This window comes from Tachysurus vachellii, chromosome 23 (assembly GCF_030014155.1).
Source record: "Tachysurus vachellii isolate PV-2020 chromosome 23, HZAU_Pvac_v1, whole genome shotgun sequence".
In the NCBI taxonomy this organism is placed as follows: Eukaryota; Metazoa; Chordata; class Actinopteri; order Siluriformes; family Bagridae; genus Tachysurus; species Tachysurus vachellii.
The window spans coordinates 5,775,987-5,800,360 of record NC_083482.1 but is presented as its reverse complement, the minus strand read 5'-3'; the positions used below and the strand labels follow the sequence as shown (position 1 = coordinate 5,800,360).

The 24,374-nt window shown below is 39.1% G+C and overlaps 3 protein-coding genes across 3 annotated transcripts in view; 2 read left to right on the top strand and 1 right to left on the bottom strand.

The window, feature by feature from the left end:
• Positions 1-24,374, bottom strand: part of LOC132838524 (CD59 molecule (CD59 blood group)) — a 142,135-nt gene that overhangs the window by 47,032 nt on the left and 70,729 nt on the right. The gene's annotated exons all lie outside the window — the stretch shown is intronic.
• Positions 8,251-13,598, top strand: znf408 (zinc finger protein 408). The gene is made up of 5 exons (XM_060858930.1): positions 8,251-8,373; positions 9,294-9,499; positions 9,629-9,696; positions 9,928-10,193; positions 11,437-13,598. Coding segments are annotated over exons 1-5 (2,262 nt in total). The 5' UTR covers positions 8,251-8,372; the 3' UTR covers positions 13,158-13,598.
• The window catches only part of f2 (coagulation factor II (thrombin)), a 10,472-nt gene continuing 449 nt past the window's right edge, over positions 14,352-24,374 (top strand). The window contains exons 1-12 of the mRNA XM_060858931.1: positions 14,352-14,616; positions 14,733-14,890; positions 15,070-15,094; positions 15,941-16,012; positions 16,154-16,259; positions 16,413-16,543; positions 18,647-18,958; positions 19,092-19,199; positions 20,192-20,315; positions 20,422-20,589; positions 23,777-23,950; positions 24,095-24,273. Of these exons, the coding sequence (XP_060714914.1) occupies positions 14,541-14,616; positions 14,733-14,890; positions 15,070-15,094; positions 15,941-16,012; positions 16,154-16,259; positions 16,413-16,543; positions 18,647-18,958; positions 19,092-19,199; positions 20,192-20,315; positions 20,422-20,589; positions 23,777-23,950; positions 24,095-24,273 (1,633 nt within the window). The 5' untranslated portion in view covers positions 14,352-14,540. The remainder of the gene's footprint in view (positions 14,617-14,732; positions 14,891-15,069; positions 15,095-15,940; positions 16,013-16,153; positions 16,260-16,412; positions 16,544-18,646; positions 18,959-19,091; positions 19,200-20,191; positions 20,316-20,421; positions 20,590-23,776; positions 23,951-24,094; positions 24,274-24,374) is intronic.

Below are 24,374 nucleotides of genomic sequence, written 5' to 3'. Positions count from 1 at the left end.
AAAAAGTCTTTCTTTTTGTATTGTATTTTCTATATACTTCACCTTCTGGATTAAATTTGTGTAGAGCTAAAAAAAAAAAAAAAAACTTTCTAAATATATTTTATTAATGATAAATCCTGAAACCTCAAACACCTCCCTGTGGACTGGCGAAAGTTTTCTTTTGCCGTTTTGAACCACAGGCTTGAACCAAGTGTGTTGCTGTTTGACGTGTGTCTACTTTCCTCCATCCTGAATGAATAAAGCTTTAATGACTATGAGCTGAGTCACTACAGTCATGTTAGTTATGCATTTGTTAAATCAGTATGTGAATGTTGTGAACAAGCAGCCACTGGATTTAAAACAGGAAGATTTGATCATGATTGTAAAATCAAGGCTACCCTGTAACTTTTTTAATGTTTCCTATGACATAACTATACTTTTATAGCCTGTGCTCACTGTGCTATCTGCCACGTTTCTCCTCATACACAGGCCAGACCTTTTCATGATTTGATGCTGCTTGCATATGATTAATAATAATTATTGCTCCTGTCATTCATACCACAGTAGGTTCTTCTTGGTACACAGTATTATAGTATGAAAAAAACACATTATCATCTCTTTCTTAGTGTGGACAATCCAGACTACAGATAATCTCTTTCTTAGTGTGACACTGTAACCACTGACTGATGCTGTTTTCCCTGAATCTTTTTTTTTGTGTGTGTGTCTCACGTGTCTCATTGTATTGTACATCTTCAGTATCATATTTCATGGTACATGACTATCTGCACACTATTAATTCAATTTAATTTTATTTGTATTTCGCTTTTAACAATGACCATTGTCTCAAAGCAGGTTTAGGGAAATATAAAAACACAGAATGTGTTTCAAATCAAATTTATATTAATCATTAATGAGCAAGTCAGAAGCAGCAGTAGCAGGGAAAACATTGCACTTAACATTAACATTGCACACACAAACTATGCTATGCATTAGTTTTTTGTTTGCTTTATGCAGCATTTATCAAGTGAGGCTTCTTTATATGGCCAGTCTGGGTTGTTGATTGGAGGATCAGGATTCAAGACCCAGCACTTCAAGCTACCACTGTTAGGCCCTTTAACCCTCTCTGCTCCAGAGATGCTGTATCATGTTAGAGCCCAAATTCCACATTTAATCAATGTGTTTCAGTTAAATCATTGTAGTTAAACCAAAGCTAACCTTGTTTAAACATAATACATTGTTAATTCATGCAATTTCCTCTGTGTGACTTGGTGTCTTTTCCCAAAAATGCTACATCATTTATTTACATGTTTTTAGTTGAACAATCCCAAACTCCTAGTTATCATACTTCCCCTGCTCCATGAAGTGAATGTGGTTCCAAATAATGTTTATGCTTTATACAGTATATGTGCACAAGTACATACAGTGGTGTGAAAAAGTTAGGACACCACATTACATATTCAGTTCTTTATTAAGAAATGTCAACATGCCCATTTCTGATCTTGTTTTGATTTGTACCTGTAGATGAATGTGATGTACTGCTTGTAAAGAAAAATCACTTTTCACTTATTCAACAAAAGAAAGCAACAAAAAGAGTATTTCAACTGAGGACAAAGTTAGGACACCCTATTCACTAATACAGTAGCTAGTGTTTCCCCCTTTGCCTGAAATAACCTCAGTGAGACGTTTCTTGTAGCCATCTACCAGTTTCTGACATAGACATCGACTGGAAGAAAGTTACATCCACTCTTCAGCTGTGTGATGTTTGAGTGGTTTCTTTCATGCAGTGGCTTCATTAGAACAAGCTTTGACTTGGCCATTCCATAATTCTCCATTTTTTACTTTTCAGCCAATCCTGTGTGGATTTACTGGCATGTTTTATATCATTGTCGTGTTGAAGGTTCTGACAGATGGCCTCGCATGTTCCTCAAGCACCGTCTGATATAATGTAGAGTTCATAGTGGATTCTGTGATGGTGAACTGACCAGGTCCTGCTACAGCAAAGCATCCCCAAACCACAACACATCCACCTCCATGTTTCACAGTTGGTATGAGGTTATTTTTGCTGAAATGCTGTATTTGGTTTACGTAAAACATTTCCTCTGTTACAGTGTCCAAATAATTAAATTTTACACTCATCTGTCCAAACAGAAGTCTTGGACTTTGTCTCTGTGGTATTTGGCAAACTTCAGTCTTGTTATCATGTTTTTCTTAAACAGCTAAGGTTTCCTCATTGCACACTTCCCATAATAAAGTTGTGCTGTCTCTTTTAGATTGTAGATTCATGCACTTTGAAATCATATTTCTTTTTTTTTTTGCTTGAATTTGCTTGGACGTCCTGACCTGGTAATGTTGGCAGTTGTTTTAAATGTTCTTCTCTTGTAAATCTTTTATATTCCTCACCAGACTCATAAGCATCAACAATCTTCTATCTGAAGGCCTCAGAGAGCTCTTTGGATCTCACCACAGTGATACCTATCACTTCAATAATTAAGATCAAACCAAACTAAATATCTAGCTTTAAATAATACAAGCTTCCAATACAATGTGATACGCCTGTAGGTCATTTTTTTTTTTTTTTTACTTTTTTGGTTTTATTTGTTAAGTTATATTACTTAAATCTTCAAATGTTAAAATAGAGATAAAATGTCCATGTTTAACTATTTAAAAAAACAACAACAGCTTTCATGGGGTGTCCTAATTTTTTCACATGACTGTATAATTAGAATGAATCCAGAAATTTGTTGCTTGAATTGGACTGCTCTAAAAGCTTGCAGGTCAACAAATGAAAACAGGCTTGTGAAACCAAAAATGAACATGATTACTGGCTAGTTTCTATCAAACCAAATGGTCCAAACAGTGTCAATTTTCTCTTGCAGTTACAGAAATAGCCAGCAGAAAATAGCAGTCTTTGTTCTCCATCTTCTAATGTAGGAAAATAATGCTCTGTAGGATGTGTGTGTGTGTGTGTGTGTGTGTGTGTGTGTGTGTGTGTGCGTGCAACAGACAAATGTCCCCATAGTGTGAAAATGACCTGCTGTGATTCTGTCGTTGTAGGGACCTTTTGCATGGGTAGGCGTGTATCTCATCCGAACAATCTATGATGATATAATGATGCTCACAGACAGATTCATAGATTCAGAACAAATGATCATGTCTATGGCTGTGATAGTGATGTGACTTGTAAGATTTAGTCCTTATTTGCACTATCTACCTACTATCTATTATCTACCTAATAATAAAAGTTCTAGTTCAAGTGCCTTAAAAAATTTTTCAAAATGTATACATTTTTCAAAGTGTCAATATTCAATTTCTATTAATTAACAAAATGGAAATGAAATAAACAGAATGTAATCCAAATTAAATTGAGTTCTCGGCAGGTAGGTTGATCCTCTGTGGATCGAAGCTGCCTCAAATCCTTCTGTTTTTTCATATAAATCCCAGACAGACTTGATGTTGAAATCAAGTCTCTGTGGTGCCAAACAATCACTAGCAGGACTCCTCGTTCTTCTCTATGCTAAAGATAGTCCTTAATGACATTGGATGTATGTTTGGGGTCGTTGTTCTGCTGCAGAATCAATTTGGGGCCAATCAGACACCTCACTGATGGTACGGCATGATAAATATCTGCATGTATTTCTCAGAATAAATCCTGAACAAATCTCCAAGTCCATTTGCAGAAATGCAGCCCCAAACATGCTTCACAGTTGCTTGCAGAAACTCATTATTGTCCCCTTCGCCGGCCCTTCAACCTGCCTCCTGCTACAGCCAATTATTTCACATTATGACTCAGTCCAAAGCACCTGCTGCCAATTTTCTCCACCCCAGTTCGTTTTTGTGCATAGGTGATTCGCTTAGCCTTGTTTCCACACCACGTGTTGCTTTTTTGGCTGCATTTATTTCATGAATGCCGATTTTTCCCAGTCATCTCCAGACAGTAGTTGAGTGTAACTGGGTCCCCATGGTTTCCACCAGTTCTTTGCTGATGCCACTGCTGGACATCTTCCGATGTTGAACGGAAGTAAAATGATGTGTCTTTCATCTGCTGTATTAAGTTTCCTTGGCCAACCCTTGTATCTACAGTCCTCATAGTTTCTTTGTGCTTCTTCAAAATAGCTTGAACTGCATGTTGAAACTTTAACCCCCAGTCTGCTTTGAAATCTTTCCCTTCCAGAGACCTTACTGATGCAATATGGTGCAGTACCTTGTGTCTTGTTGCTGTACTCAGCCTTGACATGGTGTATGACCTGTGACATGAAAACGTCATCCACAGCCTCACATTAAGAGCAGAGTCTGGCTGTTTCTCACCGTTTTAACCTTCACAGCTGTTTCTGTTTCTGTTAATGACTGTGTTTCAATCTATATAAGAAATTGTTGATCGTTAGCATCTGCTTATTATAATTGGTTATTCACACACCTGACTGTGATCCTATAAAGTCCCTGACTTTGTGTAAGTGTAAGAATTGATGCTGGTTTGAAAACAAAAGGTAGTCAAATGAATATTCATTTGATTTAGATTTTTCTTCTGTTCACTCACTTTGCATTTTGTAAATTGAGTTCAAATAAATTGAGTTGAAAAATTAAATGCAATGTGCATTTGGTTTTATTTAAGACTAGGAAGATTTCACACAAGAATTATGTTATGAAAAATGTTCTTGGAGCTGTAGCAGGAACTCCAACTGTGCAATTGGTTCAATAATATGCAGAAGGACATTTCACAGAACCACAGATGATTGTCCTCGAACTAATGATTAGGAAGGTGGAGAATGAGAAAAACCAGCAGTCTCAAAAAAAAAAAAAAAAAAAAAAAGAATAAAAAAACAAGTCTCCAAAAAACAAATAACAGCATCTGGCCCCACCTGGTGGTGGATCTTATAGTTGCAGCTAATTTGGAGGTTTGAGTCAACTCACTACTTGTGTGTTGAGTGTTGAGACACAGATTAGTGTTAAGACAATCCCAGAAGCTCTCACCACCTTCAGGCTGGGGTTCATGTGATATGGTAAATCCATTTAATTAAGAACCATAACCATAGTAATAATCTTTATTCATAGATGATGCTGGATTACATGGTCAGTGAAACACAGAACGCACTATACACATTTAACGTTTTCGGCAATAATGTCAGTAATTACATGGATTTTTATTTTGCACAATAACAAAAGCATAGATGGTACAATTTACACATCCAACTGCAAACTGAACCAACAAATTCATTTCTGAGCAATAATATTAATATTAATATATAATCATTATATTATATTATTAATGTAATATCAATATTATTAGCAAAATTATTATTATTATTATTATTATTATTATTATTATTATTATTATTATTATTATTATTGTTGTTGTTGTTATTATTTCTTATCACTATCACAATCAGATGCTTGTACCTACTAGGCCCTGGGCAACTGGATACTTTGCATGTTCTTATACTGTACATGAAAAATAAAAGAGGTAACAACATAATGACATAATGCTCATGAAAGAACATAAGTCAAGTCAAGAAGTTTTTATTGTCCTTTCAACCATATATAGCTGTTGCAGTACACAGTGAAATGAGACAACGTTTCTCCAGGACCTGGTGCTACATAAAACAAAGACAGAGATAAGGACATTGTAAGTTAGTCCTAGATACATAAAGTGCATCTGTGCAACCTGGTGCAAACAGTGCAGGACAAAAAACAAAAGACGGAGCAAACAAACAATAAATGGCTTTACACAAAAGACAATACACAAAAGCAGCAATAACCAGTGTAAATACTGACAAACAATAATAAAAATAAACAACAGTACAAAACACTCACTCACTCATTTTCTACCGCTTATCCGAACTACCTCGGGTCACGGGGAGCCTGTGCCTATCTCAGGCGTCATCGGGCATCAAGGCATGATACACCCTGGACGGAGTGCCAACCCATCGCAGGGCACACACACACACACACACACACACACACACACACACACACACACACACACACTACGAACAATTTTGCAGAGATGCCAATCAACCTACCATGCATGAACCTACCATGCATGTCTTTGGACCGGGGGAGGAAACCGGAGTACCCTGAGGAAACCCCCAAGGCACGGGGAGAACATGCAAACTCCACACACACAAGGCGGACGCGGGAATCGAACCCCCAACCCTGGAGGTGTGAGGCGAACGTGCTAACCACTAAGCAAGATTAACAATCACACTTAAACAAGATTAACAAGATTAACAATTACACTTAAACTGTTCCAGAGTATTAAGGATATGCTAGATATTATTAATAAATCTTATATTATCTTTGCAGTCATAAAAAGCAGTCACGTGCAATCAACTGGATCCATGAAAAAGTTTGACTTTTGCCTGCCAGAATGCCCCCTGGTGTTCAGGCATGGAATAGTCCAAGCCATTCATGACACTAATAAGGAATGCAGTGGATCCAGAGCCTGCCACAACCCTGCTGCACCACTTCTATGACAAAAGTGATCAATCAAAAATATAAAGCAAGCACACAGACCACTAAACAGAGTTTTTCCTGACTCTTTTTTAGTGAAACAGTCAGAAAAGACAACATACAGGAAATACAGGCAATCATTTTAAGCAGTAGTAAGAATGTGTTGCTGAACCCTTTTCATCCTTTATGTTCACACTGTAATTTAATTAAAATGCTTCCATGGAAAAGCTCTTTTCATCATCTGAGCTGTTCGTTAGCATGAAAGGTAAGACAGATGTGTGGTTGATTCTTGGCTATGTGTGAGGCAGCCTGAGAGCGAGAATCCTCTGCAACATAATAGGGAAGACGATCATATCTCAGGAAAAGTGGAAATGAAGCCCAAAGAAAGCAGATATAATAACATTAATGCAGGAATGCTAACTATATTTTTCAATACACATTTGTCATGTCATGCTGATTTTAAAGTGAATTAAACAAATATAATGTAAAACAATTCAGTATAATATTATTGCTTAATTAGTAGACATCAGCAATTTCAGCCATGAAGACAGTCACTGATCACAACAGATCAATCTTTGCCCAGTTTAGAAAGAAATGACAAATAAGAACCAGGTTGGAGTCAGATTGTATTGGTGAACTGAGCATAGGAATGATGCAGTAAAATAAAAGGATAATGTTCTCTGCAGGTGAGGAAGGTTGACCATGTACAGGCTTTCCCTAGGTCTTTCACTGACAAAACCTGCTCAGAACAAGTAGTCTAGGCCAATGGTTCTCAAACTGGGGGCCCTGAGATGGTGTCAGGGGGCCCCGGTTCACTGACAACACCTGCTCTGAACAAGTAGTCTTGGTTTTAGTGCTTCTGCATTCTAATGCTGATGTCTCTGGATGAGACATTGTCCTCAATCATGACCCTAAAAATAGCTGAGCTTGAGCTGAACTGTTTTAAATGGGAGCCAACATTACAAATGATAAAGGAGTCCAAAAAGGCAACAAACACTTACAATAAACAACACCAGTCATAATCTCTCTCTCTCTCTCTCACACACACACACACACACACACACACACACACACACACACACACACACACACACACACACACACACACAAATAAATAAATGGAAATTGAATAAATACTTTGTATTTGGTTAAATTGTGTTCAGTGATCCTTACCAAACACCAAACACAGCACCCCCATTGTTTTCTTTTTGTTTTGTTTTTTCTGGCTGTTGGGGGTTGGGAGGTTGGAAGTCTTCAAAACTTGAGAGCCCTGTAATGATAATCAATCAATAAATAACAAATGCATGATATATTCCAGTTATTCCACTATTATTCCATGTAAATAGGTCACTACCGACTATGATGTGTGTAAACATGTTTTCAAGTGTAAAACAGCTTAAGACTTAATGGGGACAGTTGAAATAAAGTGGATGCTTCTGCAGAGACATAGGGGTTTGTAAGAAAAGGCTTGAAGTACTAACAAAGAGCCTGCACCTTTTGAACAAAGAAGGTGTTGCGGATAATAAAAAACAAAAGTTTGTTTAGGTACTTTGGTGCCATTCGGTGCTTTTAGGTTAGTAACAGAATTTTATAACAAATGCAATTTGTATAAGATAAAATAGGATACGTTAGGAATGATATCTTCAGGACTCTAGCTGCCTTATTCTGGACATGTGGACATGTGGAATATCATGTCAGATATCAACTCTTTAACTATCTGACTAAAAGCTCTGAATGTTTCTGAAACGTGTGAATTCTATTGCATTTCTGCTCGTCTCCGTCATTCACTGAACGTCAGAACAAGCTTAAGGGGGACGAGTTAGACTGTAACACCAGCAACAAGCAGCTGGCTTCCGGGTTGTGGATATGTTGTTGGTTGGAGCGCTGTGATTTTCTCGGAATTTCGCCGGCTGAAAGGAAAACACTCGAGTGGAAACCCATCCCTCAGTTAGTGAACACAGTAACATTGAGCTCATGCTGAAACTGACACGTAAATAAACTAAATAGGTAAAATATTCAGAGCCGGAAGTCGGTGTTGTTAGCAAACAAACCGCCTGCTAGTGAAACAAAACCAATAACACATGAAATAACACGCAATAATTAATCGTCAATTAACTACTGCAACGCATTCTTATTTCTTATTCAGCTGTTTGTAATATTTAAATGAATGAAGTTAGCTAGCTGTATAGCTAAGCAGTCTGAGATAAACCAATGTGCGCATGCGCGCTACTCTCTGACTCCATAATATTGGCCTAGGTTTTAGGACTACTTGCATTTGAACAAAGACGGTCGAACAAAGTGAAGGCACCTCATATTTACTTCTAAAATACTAATTAAATTATTCAATTACTTTCTACTATACATATATATATATATATATATATATATATATATATATATATATATATATATATATATAACACACCACTGACCATTTCATGTCTTTGTATTCACAACATTTCTACAGATATCGTAGGTTACTTTAAAAATCTAGACTTTTAAGTCAAAATGTATAATGTTTATAACAAAAAAAGGTTTGATCTTAACAAATGTACATCTTTTTATTGTGTCTGTGCAGATTAAAGTCATCTTTCTGGCTTTTTTGTCATAAGTTTGAAGCCGTAGTGGTTTTCAGTCCAGATCGAAAAACTCCTCTATCATTCGTTCATCTTGATCCTTCTACAGTAACTGCTTTGTCCTGGTCAGAATCACGATAGATCTGGAGACTCTCAGAAGACACGGATAAAAAGGAAAACACAAATAAAGATAAAGAACTTGAGGAAACCCATGCAGACTGGGGAGAACATGGACAGAAACTGTTCTCAGGATATAAACAGTATATTCATAATTTAATCTTTTTCCTTTAGTGGCTACATCTACTCCTCGTGAAGGCCTGCTGGAGTGTGTGAACGAATGCGTTCGTAGCCTGCTGGGGTTAATACCCCGTGGACTGACTTTAGGACCCTCTCTAGCTGAAGATGGGCAAATGGGGTTGTGGTGTGTTGGGTGGACTTTACAGAGTGGAACACTTCTGGGGCTGGAAGATCTAGACAAAGTGGCAGGAAAAGAAGAGGTATAATTTGTTTACACAAGCTACCTTCTAGATTTAATGACATAAAACTTTCTATGAACTGGAAAATAAAATTAAAATTTCTCTTGTTTCTCATGTCTCATGTCATCTCACATGTTTCTCATGTTTCAGACAGCTGAAGTGAGCAGATGCCTAGAAAGAGCTAAAGGACAAATTTCAGACAGAACCTACTGGATGAGGTATGATATCAATGCTTGGGTTACAGCAATAAAGCCCACATTAAAAGCAAATAGATTAGCAGCATTCTACATGCTCATGTCTAATGCACCAAGAAAGATGTCTGAACTTGGTCATGTTTAGCAAATTACATATACTGTGTTGTGTTTGGTAATAAACTCAGACAGGAGGAAGACAATGTTTTGATTGAGTCATTTTTACCAGCATCTCGTACTAATTATCAACATGTCCAGGTTTGCTTGTAGTGCTCCAAATGAAGATCAGAGGAATGTCATTGTACATGAGGTGGATGGAAGATTGTGTTTCAAGACCTGTAAGGACATCAGTCAGGGAACAGAACTCCTGGTCTGGCCAGAAGTTCCAAAAATTCTGAATGAACCTGTGAAGAATTATGTAGTAAACACAACTGGAGAATTCTGCAATCAGGAAGCACCACAAAGGGCAAGAGAAGATGAGTCGCTTAAACCTGCTCATATTACACAGGACTCTGAGGGGGAAGGTATGTAGATATGTTCTATTTCATCTAAAAGTATTATTTATATGTTTTAGATAAAAATGTCATTAAAATAAATAACCAGAAGGTTGTGAGTTGATATGGAACGTCACTACTGCCTCTGTTCTCAGCTTCATAGCAGGTTATAAAAAATGTTAAGAAAAGGAACAATTATGTCATTAAAACCACCTGTAATATGATGTAGGTCTTCTTGTGTCACCAAAACAGCTCTGACTTGTCGAGACTTGTCAAGCATGGACTTCCCAAGACCTCTGAAGTTGTGCTTTGTTATCTGGCACCAAGACATTAGCAGTAGATCCATTAAGTCCTTTAAGCTGTGAGTTGGAGCCCCTGTGGATTTGACTTGTTTGTCAAGCACATCCCACAGATGCTCGATCGGATTGCGATTCTGGGATTCTAGGCCAAGTTTTGGAGGAAACTGCCATTGGGGAATACTTTTCCCATAAAGGGGTGAAATTGACACGTACCTCCTACTTAAACATTGATGCAGACCAAAGTAGCTTCCAAATGAATGTCAGGACCTAATATTTCCCAGCAGAACATTACCCAGAGCATCACACTGCATCTGCCACTTGCCATCTTTACTCATGCACCCTGCGACCTTCTTCCATTGCTCCGTGGTCCAATTTTGATGTTTATTTGATGTCCATTGTAGGTTCTTTCGGTGGTGGACGACATGGAGTGGGCATGGGCACTCTGATTGCTCTGCAGCTTCACAGCCCCATACACAGGACTGTATGCACAATGCACTGTGTGTTCTTACAGCTGTCTTTCATAGTCAGCATTAACTTTTTCAGCAGATTGAGCCACAGCTCCTCTTTTAGATTAGACCAGACAGGTTAGGCTTCACGCCCAACGACACCATTGCTCTACTGGTTCTCCTTCTTTAGACTACTTTTTGTAGGCACTAATAACTGCATCCTGGGGAACCCCACAAAGACCTGCTGTTTTGGAGATGCTCTGACCCAGACGTCTAGCCTTGTCATAGTCACCCAGATCTTTACAATTAGCACACCAACACATCAACTTTGAGAACTGACTGTTCACTTGCTTCCCAATATATCCCAGCCTATGACAGATACCACTTTAACAGGTTATTAAGTGTTATTCACTCCACCTGTGAGCGGTTTTTATGTTATGTCTGTTATGTCATGTGTTTGTCTGAAGTGTGTTTTTTTTTTTTTTTTACCAGTTTACTTTTAACATATGACATTTTTATGGCTTACAGCGAAACTGAAGCGATGCAATGCAGATTGGAATGTACTGGAATGCAGAGACGGACATGAGAAAGAAGTGATGGATACGTGTGGTACTGAGAAGAATATTGCTGCAGCCCCAGCACTGGAGCTAGCAGAGCCACCTGAGCAGCTTCAAGTGGCCGTGAGGGCCAGCTGTCGACTGGCAAAGAAACCCCGCATAGTTCACTCATTAAGCAGGCGTTTAACCAAGCAATCGCAAAGGCAACAAAGTAAGATTGCCACACTTGTTACTGAAAACTCTCAGCTCAAACAGACTACAACTGAAAATGAACAAGAAAGCCAAGAGATGTCTGTGTATAAAGAGAATACTAACTCAGATGATTTGCCCAAGGAAGGGTCTGTGCAAAGAGGAAAGGAGGGTTCTGAAGACATTGAGAATCCACGTGAACGCAAATACAAGTGTGATGAGTGTGAAAAAAGTTTCTTCCAGCTTTGCCACTTAAAGAAGCACAAGATCACACACACTGAGTTGAAGCCATATGCGTGTACAGAGTGTGGAAAACACTACAGGTCAAAGGAGAGTTATCTTGCCCACGTACTTTTGCACAGAGGGCAGCGACCTTACAAGTGTGAGCATTGTGACAAGAGCTATGGTCTGAAACGTGACCTCAAGGAGCACCAGGTGCTACACACAGGTGAGAAGCCATTTGTGTGTGACGTGTGTGGCAAGAGTTTTGCACGTCGCCCTTCTCTGCATGCCCACAAGGTAGTCCATGAGGCCAAATGGGTCCCAAGGGTCAAATGCCCAGAGTGCAGCAAAGAACTTGCCAACCGGAACTCGCTCAGGGCCCACATGCGTTTGCACACAGGTGAGCGACCTTATGCATGCCCGCACTGTGCCAAGCGTTTCCGCCAGCGTTACAACCTGCAAGGGCACCTGCGCCTCCACACAGGCGAAAAACCCTATGGGTGTCCACACTGTGAGCTCCATTTCTCACAGGTCCCCGAGCTAAAGCGGCACCTGATTTGCCACACAGGTGAGGCATACCTCTGCCCTGTATGTGGCAAGGCACTGCGGGACCCACAAACGCTGCGGGCTCATGAGCGTTTGCATGCAGATGACAGACCTTTCAAGTGCCAGGATTGTGGGAAAGGGTATACAATGGCAACCAAGCTTCGTAGGCACATGAAGTCACACCTGGAAGAAAAGCCATACAAGTGTGAGGTATGCGGAAGCAGATACACGTTGATGCAAAGTCTACAGCGCCACCTGAGAGTACACGCAGGTTGGTCAGAGACCGGACACACAGCACCAACTAGGGGGCGACCTAGGAGATCACACCATAAAGAGAGTGACCAATGGGAGGGTGATGGAGGAAAGCAGAAAAAGGAGCAAACTTTGTTTTTTGTTCACAATCTACAGGATCCCAGGATGACGCCTCACTCTGTTACAGAAAACGAAGGAGGTTTGGAACAGATGGAGCTTAGTCAGGACATTATAGAAATCGTTGTGTCCACTGACAGCACTAAGTGCATTCTGGTTCAAACACAGGACAAAAATGCTGAATGTATAGTTTTACAGCAGCCGGATGCTAATGCTAAGTGTATACCAGCAGAGAACCAGGAGGAGAACACTAAATATATAGTGGAAGAGCAGGTCGAGAACAGTAACGTGGTTGTAATACAAGGTCACGATGAACTCAACTCAGTGGCAGAGACCATTGAAATAGAGATGGGTGTTGATGACTGAATATATTGTATCTGTCATGTTTTCTCATGCTCAGTGACTTGTTACGACATTTTATTAGAAGGTTATTCTAAAAGCAGTTGACTTAAAGACATTAGTAAATATTGACTCATGTGTTCACTGAACCTTGTCATCACTGTTTGTGCCAGATCAGAGCACTGCGAACCAAACCAATCTCATCTGAAAAATGGATTTGTAGTTACTTTTATTAGTGTTCCAACTATGCAGTTATTTCAGAATTAGTCGAATTAATTAATTAGTAATTTAAGGTTCCACCCATCACATAGAGAAGAGATTCTCAAACTCAAGGAGGTGTCAATGAGACTGCATGAAGATCTTGAGTTTTCATCTTAACTCACTTGAGACTGCATGAAGATGTTCGAATGTATTAAATATTCTCTAAATAAAAAAAGCAACAGATTTAGACCCTTTATTAAGAGAGAAATCGACTGGTACTATATTTCTGGGAAATAAAGTAAATTATTATATGTTTATTATATTATATTATTATAAAGTAAACTAAATTTCTGGGAAATTTCTTTCATTTAGATAAGAAGACACTGATTGTCAGACATCACACACAAGTTTGGCAATGCTATAAAGTGAAAGATTCATTTGTGACTGTTTATATAAATACATTTTTCAAACCCTCTCATTAGCCCCACTGTCACCTAGCCATCCTCACTCCTTACTATATTTATTGACATATATACTCTGACAGATGTCATTTACAAATCATGTCTGGACTCAGTTCTAAATATATCTGTTGATTTTGCCTTCAGTAGCAGATGCGTTCAAAATAGAGCTTTTTCTGATTTGGTCTATTCAAAAACCCAGAAGGACACAATATTTTTCAATCAAATGCATCTTATCAGGGCTTGACCCTATATCCCCATTTAATGAAAGTCAAAAACCTAAAACCCAAATGAACTTTTATTAAAGTTGAACGTCTGACAGAAGCAGCACAGGTAACTAATACCCAAGTTGAATGAATTAGAAACTAGCTGATAAAATGACCTCAGATATAAACTGCACCAGTGTCTGTTGTTTTTCAGCTCGAAATATATCTACTGTTTTTATGTGAAACGACAACAGTGTTTTGTCAAAATGATAACTGACTCGATATATGATTAAAGTCTCACTAAGTGTACTAAAAGTGTACCGAACACCTCGGCTGAATCACTGTTTAGAGAGATATGAGCGTGTGTAGATGGATCTAGTCAGACTTCCATCGTACACATAATCTCTGTTCTATTTGAACTCCAGTAGTTCAATATTAACTCGAGCAGCAGCAGGAGGAGGATTTCTGGGATTTGTTAGCAGTCTTCCAGCTCTGTGTGATGTTCCAGGGCTTTTCAGGATTGTAAGCCTTTGTCACTGTAAAGAATGGGAGCAGTACCAGCACCTCTGCTTCTCACACTTCTTCTCAGTCAAGTTTTTCAGCTTACGCTCTGCTACGATGGTAAGACAGTTTATAACATACATATATATTATATATAAAAGTATCCTCACATGCTTCTAGGGATTGTGTTAGTGTCTGTCGAGTAGTGTTACGAGACGCTTGTTATTTTTTGGCAGTTTTTATCGAAGAGAAGAGAGCGTCTCAGTTAATCCGTACAAAGAGAGCAAACACAGGTTTTGAAGAGCTAAAGCGAGGGAATCTGGAAAGGGAATGCGTGGAGGAGATCTGTGACCATGAGGAGGCTCGAGAGGTGTTTGAAGCCAATGATAAAACGGTAGGCACGGCTGCTGTCTAACAGCATTTTACCCGACACTTTACCAGTGCAGTTGGTTTCGAATGTACATTTCTCTTGTACTTGTCATACTTATAGAAGTGTTTTATCATTATAGTTTCCTACAACTATAGTATTTTACCTTATACTAAGTTTAATCATTTGTTTTCTCTGTTCTTTAGGCTACATTTTGGAGCACGTACTTGGGTAAGATTCTCTAAAACAGGAGTCAACACAAAACAACATTTTGTGTAAATATGTGATATTGAACGAAAGACCAAAGTTCAAACCTGCATCAGCCTTTTTTCAGAGTGATTACTAAATCTGTCCCAGTTCCGATAAGTTCTCACTATACAATTAGGTAAATCTTTACTTAAAATATTTGATATGATTGTATGATTTTCACATAAAATATATCGATTACAAGTCAATTCCTGGGACTTTATTTCCCCCAATATTTTTGGATTATCGTCTACTTGTACCATCAGTTTAGTTAATGTTACAAAGAACGGTTAGCATTAATTTCTTGTTTTTAACTATCCATTATCTATTTAAAAACAAACATATGTTTTTTACCGTGTCTTTCAGATTGATCTGTGTAAATGACCACTATTCTAACTGACTAGCTCATAAATCTATAAATTCATTAATAATTACATTTCAAATACATTTCAAAAATTACATACAATATATACTTCTGTGTTAAAATGTTGATTGCTGACGTATTGTTGACGTATTATTCAGGAAATCAAGATTTCTACAAGATTTCCAGTAATATTCTAGGAAGTACAGAATACGGGAGTGATTTAGCATGATGTCAGCTGATGGTGTACTTGTATAAAAATCTTAGCTTAATGGCCGTGGTTTCATTTGGCTGGTTAAGGTGGAGTTATACTGTATATATTTGAGATATAAGATGATATAATGACTTTTTTAAATCTTTCATTTGCTTTATATAGCCAACAAACCTGAGTAAATTAGCATGATATGTCCTTCTACCTTCTTTATTTCCCTTTTTGCACTGATTTCATGTATGTCCCTGTGGCCTTACAGCTTGTTCTGGCACCACGGTACAACGGAACGTGGACAGCATCCGAGGAATTCGGATTTGTATAGATCAGAAAGGTAAAGGTTAACTTCCTGATGAATTGACGAGCAAACTAAACTATAAGTTTACATTTATAAACAGATAGATATTTAGGTCAGTGTGGACACTACTGATAGTAGAGCAGTGCTTTTTATCTAAACCTTGTATGTGCTTGACAGGTCTCTGCTACGTTAATACTGGTGAACACTACAGAGGTAATGTCAATGTCACTCTCTCAGGAAAGCCATGCCAATACTGGAAAAGCAACTTCCCTCACAGAATCACGTACGTATTAATTTAGTTAGTTAGTTAGTTTATTTTGACACTCCATCCTTCAGCCATGTGTTTAGCATTTTACTCATATGTCATATTGTTTTTCAAAAGCTCTTCTTGGTTATTTATTTCATTAATTGCATTTTAATGCATTTTAATTTCCAGTGAGTTCAATACAACAGAGCTGAACCTGCCAGAGAATTTCTGCAGGAATCCCGATAACAGAGTCAGTGGACCATGGTGCTTCACCAGTGACCCCACTGTCAGGACAGAGAAATGTGCAGTAGCAAAATGTGGTATGGAACTTAAATCATCCTGCACTGAACACTGAAACCTGGAAAGCCTTTAACAAACAACCAGGGACCTCATTTATAAATCTTTGTGTGGATTTCAGAGAAAAAAGTGTGTACAAGAAAAAAAAATTTCATGCACACTAGTCATATATTTAAACCTTCTATACACACATCTGCACGTCATTCGACTTGCAGGTCATGCGTAGGTGACAGTCCTCCTCTCCTGTCTGGTTACCAACTACAACCTTCCTTAAATAGTCAATGCTAATGACCTCATACATATTTAAATATGGTGTGCACCATTCATTTCTGAGTGAAGTAGTGCTGTGAGAGAGGTGCAGAGAGAGACAAAGAAGAGGAATGATGGGGAAGGAAAAGTGGAAGTTGTGTCTGTTATCAAGACAAAAGGACACAGTTAGCTTTATTTAAAAAATAAAAATATTAATAAATAATATTTAAAAATAAATAAAAAAATTTATATAAGAGGGGCTCTGATATAACCAGTACAGCTGAGGTGATGGAGTTTCAGGATGGCTTAATAAGGTTAATGATATCTCTCATGGGCAGGTGCATGTTGGTCCTTTAAACCTAAGACCAGTTCATCGCCTAGACCAGGGGTCGGCAACCTTGAACACTCAAAGAGACATTTGGACCTGTTTCCCACAGAAAAAAAAAACACAAGGAGCCACAAAACCTATTTGACATCTAAAATGAAGATAACACTGCATATATCATTTTTTTACCTTTATGTAAAGTATAGAAAAAACTGTAGTGTGTTGTATTTATGAAATGAACTGCTACTGAGGAAATGAAATTTTATTTCTGCAGGTAAACAAAAATATTTTGAACAGTTTGAACTAACCTTAACAAAAAAGACTCTGGGTTGAAGGTTACTTTCAATTAAAAAGTTCAAATTGAGTCCTCTTTGTATTCATGACATCAAAATTTTAACTTGCCGACTGCAGCAAACCAATAATGCGTCTGCTTCTGTGTGTCGGATTTCGCGAGTCGGCAGTTATGACGCATATTTTGAGCGACAAACAAATTAAACACGGTTTATTTTAATGTTACAAGCATCATAATCTTAGAATTTAGAATTACCTTTTTAAAAAACTAAACTAAAACTAACTAACTAAAATAAAATAAATTTAAATTAAATATTTATTTTCCAAATCTACAGGGAGCCGCAGTAGAGGGATGAAAGAGCCACTTGCGGCTCCGGGTTGCCGACCCCTGCTCTAGACCCAAGAAAGGCTCTTGGAAATTTAAATTGAGTCACTAGCTAGTTATCATGATGTGGTAGCTCCGTGGTTAAGGCATTGGACTAGTGATTGGAAGGTTGAGAGTTCGATTCCCAGGACCACCAAGCTGCCACTGCTGGGCCCTTAAACAAGGCCCTTAACCCTCAATTGCTCAGCTGTATAAATGAGATAAATGTAAGTCGCTCTTGATAAGGATCTCTGCCGAATGCCGTAAAGGCAAATAACAACACATTCTCACCTTATGGTTCATAAAAACTCTTTAAAAACACCTTGTTGCCACAAACAATGCATTTGATACAGTATGCTTTTAATTGACGTGTAAATGCAATGAATCACTTCTAAACGGGTTGCAGTAACTATCCACAGTTAATAACAATACACTGAGTTATAATTTCTTTAATTCAAACTGTGGATGTAGTGCAATTAATTACTTGGAGAAATAAATATCAGTAATTGGAACATAGGAATCAACCAGTTTACACCAATATATATTATAAATAATGTCATTAAAATGATATTGTCCTTCAGCTTACATGCAAATGTAATGCAGGGGCATGACAAAAAAATGTCAAAACCTTTCAGTAGTTTTTATTTTAACCATAATGTATATTTTAGATTCTTTTTTATTTTTATTGTATTGGTCGTTGCTCAACGTAATTATATAATACTGCATGACCCCGTTAAATAAATGTTGCAGTTTTCACAAATAAAATCTACATTAAATCTGTTCTGACCTTAGACAGATTTTATTTTATTATTTTTTTTGGATAATAATCTGTCTGTTTTTTCTGCCATACACTCAGTTATTTATGTACAAGTTGTTCTGTGTTTGTTTATCATACAGGTGAGAAGATCCCACCGACTGACCGCCCTGTCCAAGAAAAGGAGCTGAAGGAACGCTACCGTCAAGACAACTGTTTACAGGGCAATGGGGAGAGCTACACTGGAACGCTGTCAGTGACTCTGCATGGCCACATCTGCCTAGACTGGAACCTTCCCAAAGTAAAAGCTCTGAATGTGGGGAAGGGTTTCAAGCCAGAGGTCATTCTGTTGAAAAACTACTGCAGGAACCCGGATGGAGACATGGAGGGACCGTGGTGCTATGTGAAGCAGGCGGAAAACATCACCATAGGCTACTGTGATTTGGTACTCTGTGGTAAGTTAAGGCCCAAAATAATATTTTTTATACATTTATGTTGCCATCTTGTGATTTTATTCTCTCATTATTTTCCTAACCATAATACAAATGAATAAAATACAAATGCAGCCTTTGCTTATTTGTCTTTCAGATGCTCCTGTAGAAGGGGATGTAGACGAAGGAGTTATTCAACAAAGAACAGTTGGAGCCAAAAGAGACAATTTCTTTGACGCTCGCTTCTTTGGTCAAGGAGAATTGGGTAAGATCACGGGATCCAGATACAGAGCCTTTGTTCTTCACTTGCACTCTTAACCACAGACTAGTCCATGCCAAGATCTTCAAACACAGTCACTATGCAAAGTATGCAGTATTTACAATAAATAGAGGACTCACTCATTGAGTGGCTTATCTACTACTTCTTTTTTTGTTTTAAAAACATCCATTTCAGATTTAGGTTAGTGGATGGGCCTTTTTTAAGGAGTAGTGGTAGCTCAAGTGTTTAAGGCACTTGAACCCAGAGGTTGTTGATCGGAATAGATCAGGGTTCAAGCCCCAGCACTGCCAAGATGCCACTGTTGGGGCCTTGAGCAAGCCCCTTAACCCGCTCTGCACTCCGACACCAACTTCCAAAGTCGGGATATGTGCAGAAAGAATTTCACTGTGCTGTATTGAACACGTGACAAAAATAAACGCTTCTTCATAAGGTTCTCCGGCACAAAGGCGAGATCCAACACTAAGCTCTTGGGTCATCATAAGTATAAGATAAAGGCTAGTGTCAACTTGTCACCTTTAGAAATTTGTTCTGAAGTTACGAAGGTCATAAAAGCTTCATCGTACAAACATACAAGGCCCGTTTACTAGAGGAGTTTGCTTAGGAGTGTTTCCTTGACTGCTGCTTCATAGTCATCGTTTGGTGATTCTAGCGTTTCACTAAAAAAAGGTCACTAACAAAATATATTTAAAAACCCTCACTGAGACAGAAGAGACGAGACGAGTTTACCTGTAGTATACATGTGGCTCGTTGTGTACAAAGTGAAAAGTTACACAGTTAGACGCGTAACACACTTTAACTCACATGGCTGTTCTAGTTCAATAAAAGTCGGCCAATTTTTTTTCTTTGGAATTCTGAATTAGCATGTCCTAAGTGGAACTGTCATCAAGCTGTCAAAGGATTTTGTAAATCTTCTTATCTTATTGCATAATTTTATCTTATAAATGTTGCATTGATTGTTTTTATCTTCACCCCATCAGAATGTGGTGAGCGACCCATGTTCGAGAAGCTAAACAAAGAAGATACGACGGAAATCGAGCTCATCAAATCCTATGAAAAGCGGATTGTAAACGGGGAGACTGCTGAAATAGGAAGTGCACCATGGTAACGGAAACATCTTGCTCATAGTTATATAAAGTGTTCATTATTGCAAGGTTCATGCTACGGTACTTGATTCATATTTGGTGTGTGTGTGTGTTGTGATTGACAGGCAAGTGATGCTGTACAAGCGTAATCCTCAGGAGCTGCTATGTGGAGCCAGTTTGATCAGCGATGTCTGGATCCTCACCGCTGCCCACTGCATCCTTTACCCACCATGGGGCAAAAACTTCACAATTGATGACCTTCTTGTGCGACTTGGGAAATATGAGCGGGCCAAGTAAGCTAATTATGTTGGCTTTGTAGAAGCCAACATTCTGATTTCCTTTATAAGCTTATTATTATTATTATTATTATTATTATTATTATTATTATTATTATTATTATTATTATTATTATTCTTAGCCACAAATTTATCAAGAGTAACTCGTCCTAGGGCTTTCGAGCCACATGCACCAAATTCGGATATGTCGTAGACCCTGGTCTGAAGTTTGTTGCTCCTACTTTTCTAAGCGATCGGAATTCCGGCATTCCCGGTACGGAAGCTCAAAGTGGCCTTTTTTCGTATCCACTTCCATTATAAATTTTGGAGGTTTATAACTCGGCAAGTTTTCGAGCGATTTACACCAAACTCGGACAGGTTCTTTAGGACGTTACTCCGGACAAAGTTCCGGACTCGGCGTTCCGACGGAACTTTCGGTTTTCCCGTAGTCGACGATGGAACGTCCCATAGACTTGAATGGGGAATTCCTAAAATTCCTCTAAGCTTTCACACACGCAGCGTGCGCAGAGCTCAGGCACGGCTTCTCTCCTGTGTTCTATGCAGTATAATAATAAGTAGAATCCCATAATGACTGCAGTATTGACATGAAATGTCCAAACCCTCAGTAGCCACTTTTTGCCAAAAGTATTGGCACCCCACCGGGTATACTGGTGACGTCACGTGTAGCCCCGCCCCCAGAATAAGCGAAATCAAAAATGAGCACAATATGGACATGTCATATATCCAAACACTCAGCCCAATGAGGGGAACTGCCCCACGTGTATTTTGGTCACGTCACGTGACGTCACGTGTATAGCCCCGCCCCCAAAATAAGCGAAATCAAAAATTTGCACAACATGGACATGTGACATATCAAAACACTCAGCCCAATGAGGGGAAGTGCCTCACGTGTGTTATGGTCACGTCACGTCACGTGTCGTCACGTGTCATCACGTGAAAATAAAAAATTTGCACAACATGGACATGTGACATATCAAAACACTCAGCACAATGAGGGGAACTGCCCCACGTGTATTTTGGTCACGTCACGTGACGTCACGTGTAGCCCCGCCCCAAAATAAGCGAAATCAAAAATTAGCACAACATGGACATGTGACATATCAAAACACTCAGCACAATGAGGGGAACTGCCCCACGTGTATTTTGGTCACGTCACGTGACGTCACGTGTAGCCCCGCCCCCAAAATAAGCGAAATCAAAAATTAGCACAACATGGACATGTCATATATCAAAACACTCAGCCCAATGAAGGGAAGTGCCTCACGTGTGTTATGGTCACGTCACGTCACGTGTCGTCACGTGTCATCACGTGAAAATAAAAAATTTGCACAACACAGACATGTGACATATCAAAACACTCAGCCCAATGAGGGGAAGTGCCTCACGTGTGTTATGGTCACGTCACGTCACGTGTCGTCACGTGTCATCACGTGAAAATAAAAAATTTGCACAACATGGACATGTGACATATCAAAACACTCAGCACAATGAGGGGAACTGCCTCATGGGTATTCGGATCATGTCACATGCTCATGTCCGCTCGCCTCCAAAAGTATTGGCACCCTAGCGGTCCAGTAGCTTTCACAATCTTTCTGTCCACTTGCCTCCAAAAGTAACACTAACCCTTATGTCCACTCGCCTCCAAAAAGCACCGGCCTTTGCGAATACTTGCACCGTCAAAGCCAACATCAAAGTTTGTCTCGACGAACTTTACAAATCTAGTTATTATTATTATTATTATTATTATGTTGGCTTTGTAGAAGCCAACATTCTGATTTCCTTTATAAGCTTATTATTATTATTATTATTCTTAGCCACAAATTTATCAAGAGTAACTCGTCCTAGGGCTTTCGAGCCACATGCACCAAATTCGGATATGTCGTAGACCCTGGTCTGAAGTTTGTTGCTACTACTTTTCTAAGCGATCGGAATTCCGGCATTCCCGGTACGGAAGCTCAAAGTGGCCTTTTTTCGTATCCACTTCCATTATAAATTTTGGAGGTTTATAACTCGGCAAGTTTTCGAGCGATTTACACCAAACTCGGACAGGTTCTTTAGGACGTTACTCCGACAAAGTTCCGGACTCGGCGTTCCGACGGAACTTTCGGTTTTCCCGTAGTCGACGATGGAACGTCCCATAGACTTGAATGGGGAATTCCTAAAATTCCTCTAAGCTTTCACACACGCAGCGTGCGCAGAGCTCAGGCACGGCTTCTCTCCTGTGTTCTATGCAGTATAATAATAAGTAGAATCCCATAATGACTGCAGTATTGACATGAAATGTCCAAACCCTCAGTAGCCACTTTTTGCCAAAAGTATTGGCACCCCACCGGGTATACTGGTGACGTCACGTGTAGCCCCGCCCCCAGAATAAGCGAAATCAAAAATGAGCACAATATGGACATGTCATATATCAAAACACTCAGCCCAATGAGGGGAACTGCCCCACGTGTATTTTGGTCACATCACGTGATGTCACGTGTATAGCCCCGCCCCCAAAATAAGCGAAATCAAAAATTTGCACAACATGGACATATCAAAACACTCAGCCCAATGAGGGGAAGTGCCTCACGTGTGTTATGGTCACCTCACGTCACGTGTCGTCACGTGTCATCACGTGAAAATAAAAAATTTGCACAACATGGACATGTGATATATCAAAACACTCAGCACAATGAGGGGAACTGCCTCATGGGTATTCGGATCATGTCACATGCTCATGTCCGCTCGCCTCCAAAAGTATTTGCACCCTAGCGGTCCAGTAGCTTTCACAATCTTTCTGTCCACTTGCCTCCAAAAGTAACACTAACCCTTATGTCCACTCGCCTCCAAAAAGCACCGGCCTTTGCGAATACTTGCACCGTCAAAGCCAACATCAAAGTTTGTCTCGACGAACTTTACAAATCTAGTTGTAATTATTATGCCGTTAAAATAAAATTCATGACGTATTGACTCATCGAGGTAAACAAGTAGCACTCAAATACTACATAATCTGCATAAACGACATGCTCAGAATTAAAGCCTTGTGCACTTGTACTTACTGATTTAATACTAACATGATGAGTAGATTGTTGGCCTTCATGGCAATTCTGGCAATACTGTTATGTAAGCGATTAAGAGCTATAGATTGAAGAAGTAAGACGTCATTTTATAATACCCCCTTTTATTTTCTCTGTGATATTAGGTATGAGAGAGGTACAGAGAAGATCGTCGCGATCGATGAGATCATCATCCATCCTAAGTATAACTGGAAAGAGAATCTGAACAGAGACATTGCTCTCCTGCACATGAAGAAACCTGTCTCCTTCACCAATCACATCTTCCCCATCTGCCTTCCCACCAAACAGATCGTAAACAGGTGAGACACCTTTTTTTACCGTGTATGATTCCACCATAAACAAAACTTTCACTTTACTGGAATCAGAAATTAAAAATTTACAGAGGGATCATTTGTGCATAATATGAAGAAAATGAGAGCTTCACTCTTCACTTTTGCGTGTAGTTTGATTTCAGTCGGTTACAAGGGTCGTGTGACAGGCTGGGGGAACCTGAAAGAGGCTTGGACATCCAACCCTCAAAACCTTCCAGCCAAGCTGCAGCAGATCCATTTGCCCATCGTGGACCAAGAAACCTGCCGCAAATCCACCAGCATCCGCATTACAGACAACATGTTCTGCGCAGGTGCGGGGATCCAAAACGATCATGAGTTCAAATCATATCCTGCTACATCTTACAGAAGAAAACACACAAACTATACAAATGGCTTCATGATATTGATAATG

Coding starts and splice junctions, on each gene's coding strand:
- znf408 (XM_060858930.1), top strand. Junction 9,500..9,628: donor AAGTGGCAGGAAAAGAAGAG/GTATAATTTGTT, acceptor CTCATGTTTCAG/ACAGCTGAAGTGAGCAGATG. Junction 10,194..11,436: donor ACAGGACTCTGAGGGGGAAG/GTATGTAGATAT, acceptor TATGGCTTACAG/CGAAACTGAAGCGATGCAAT.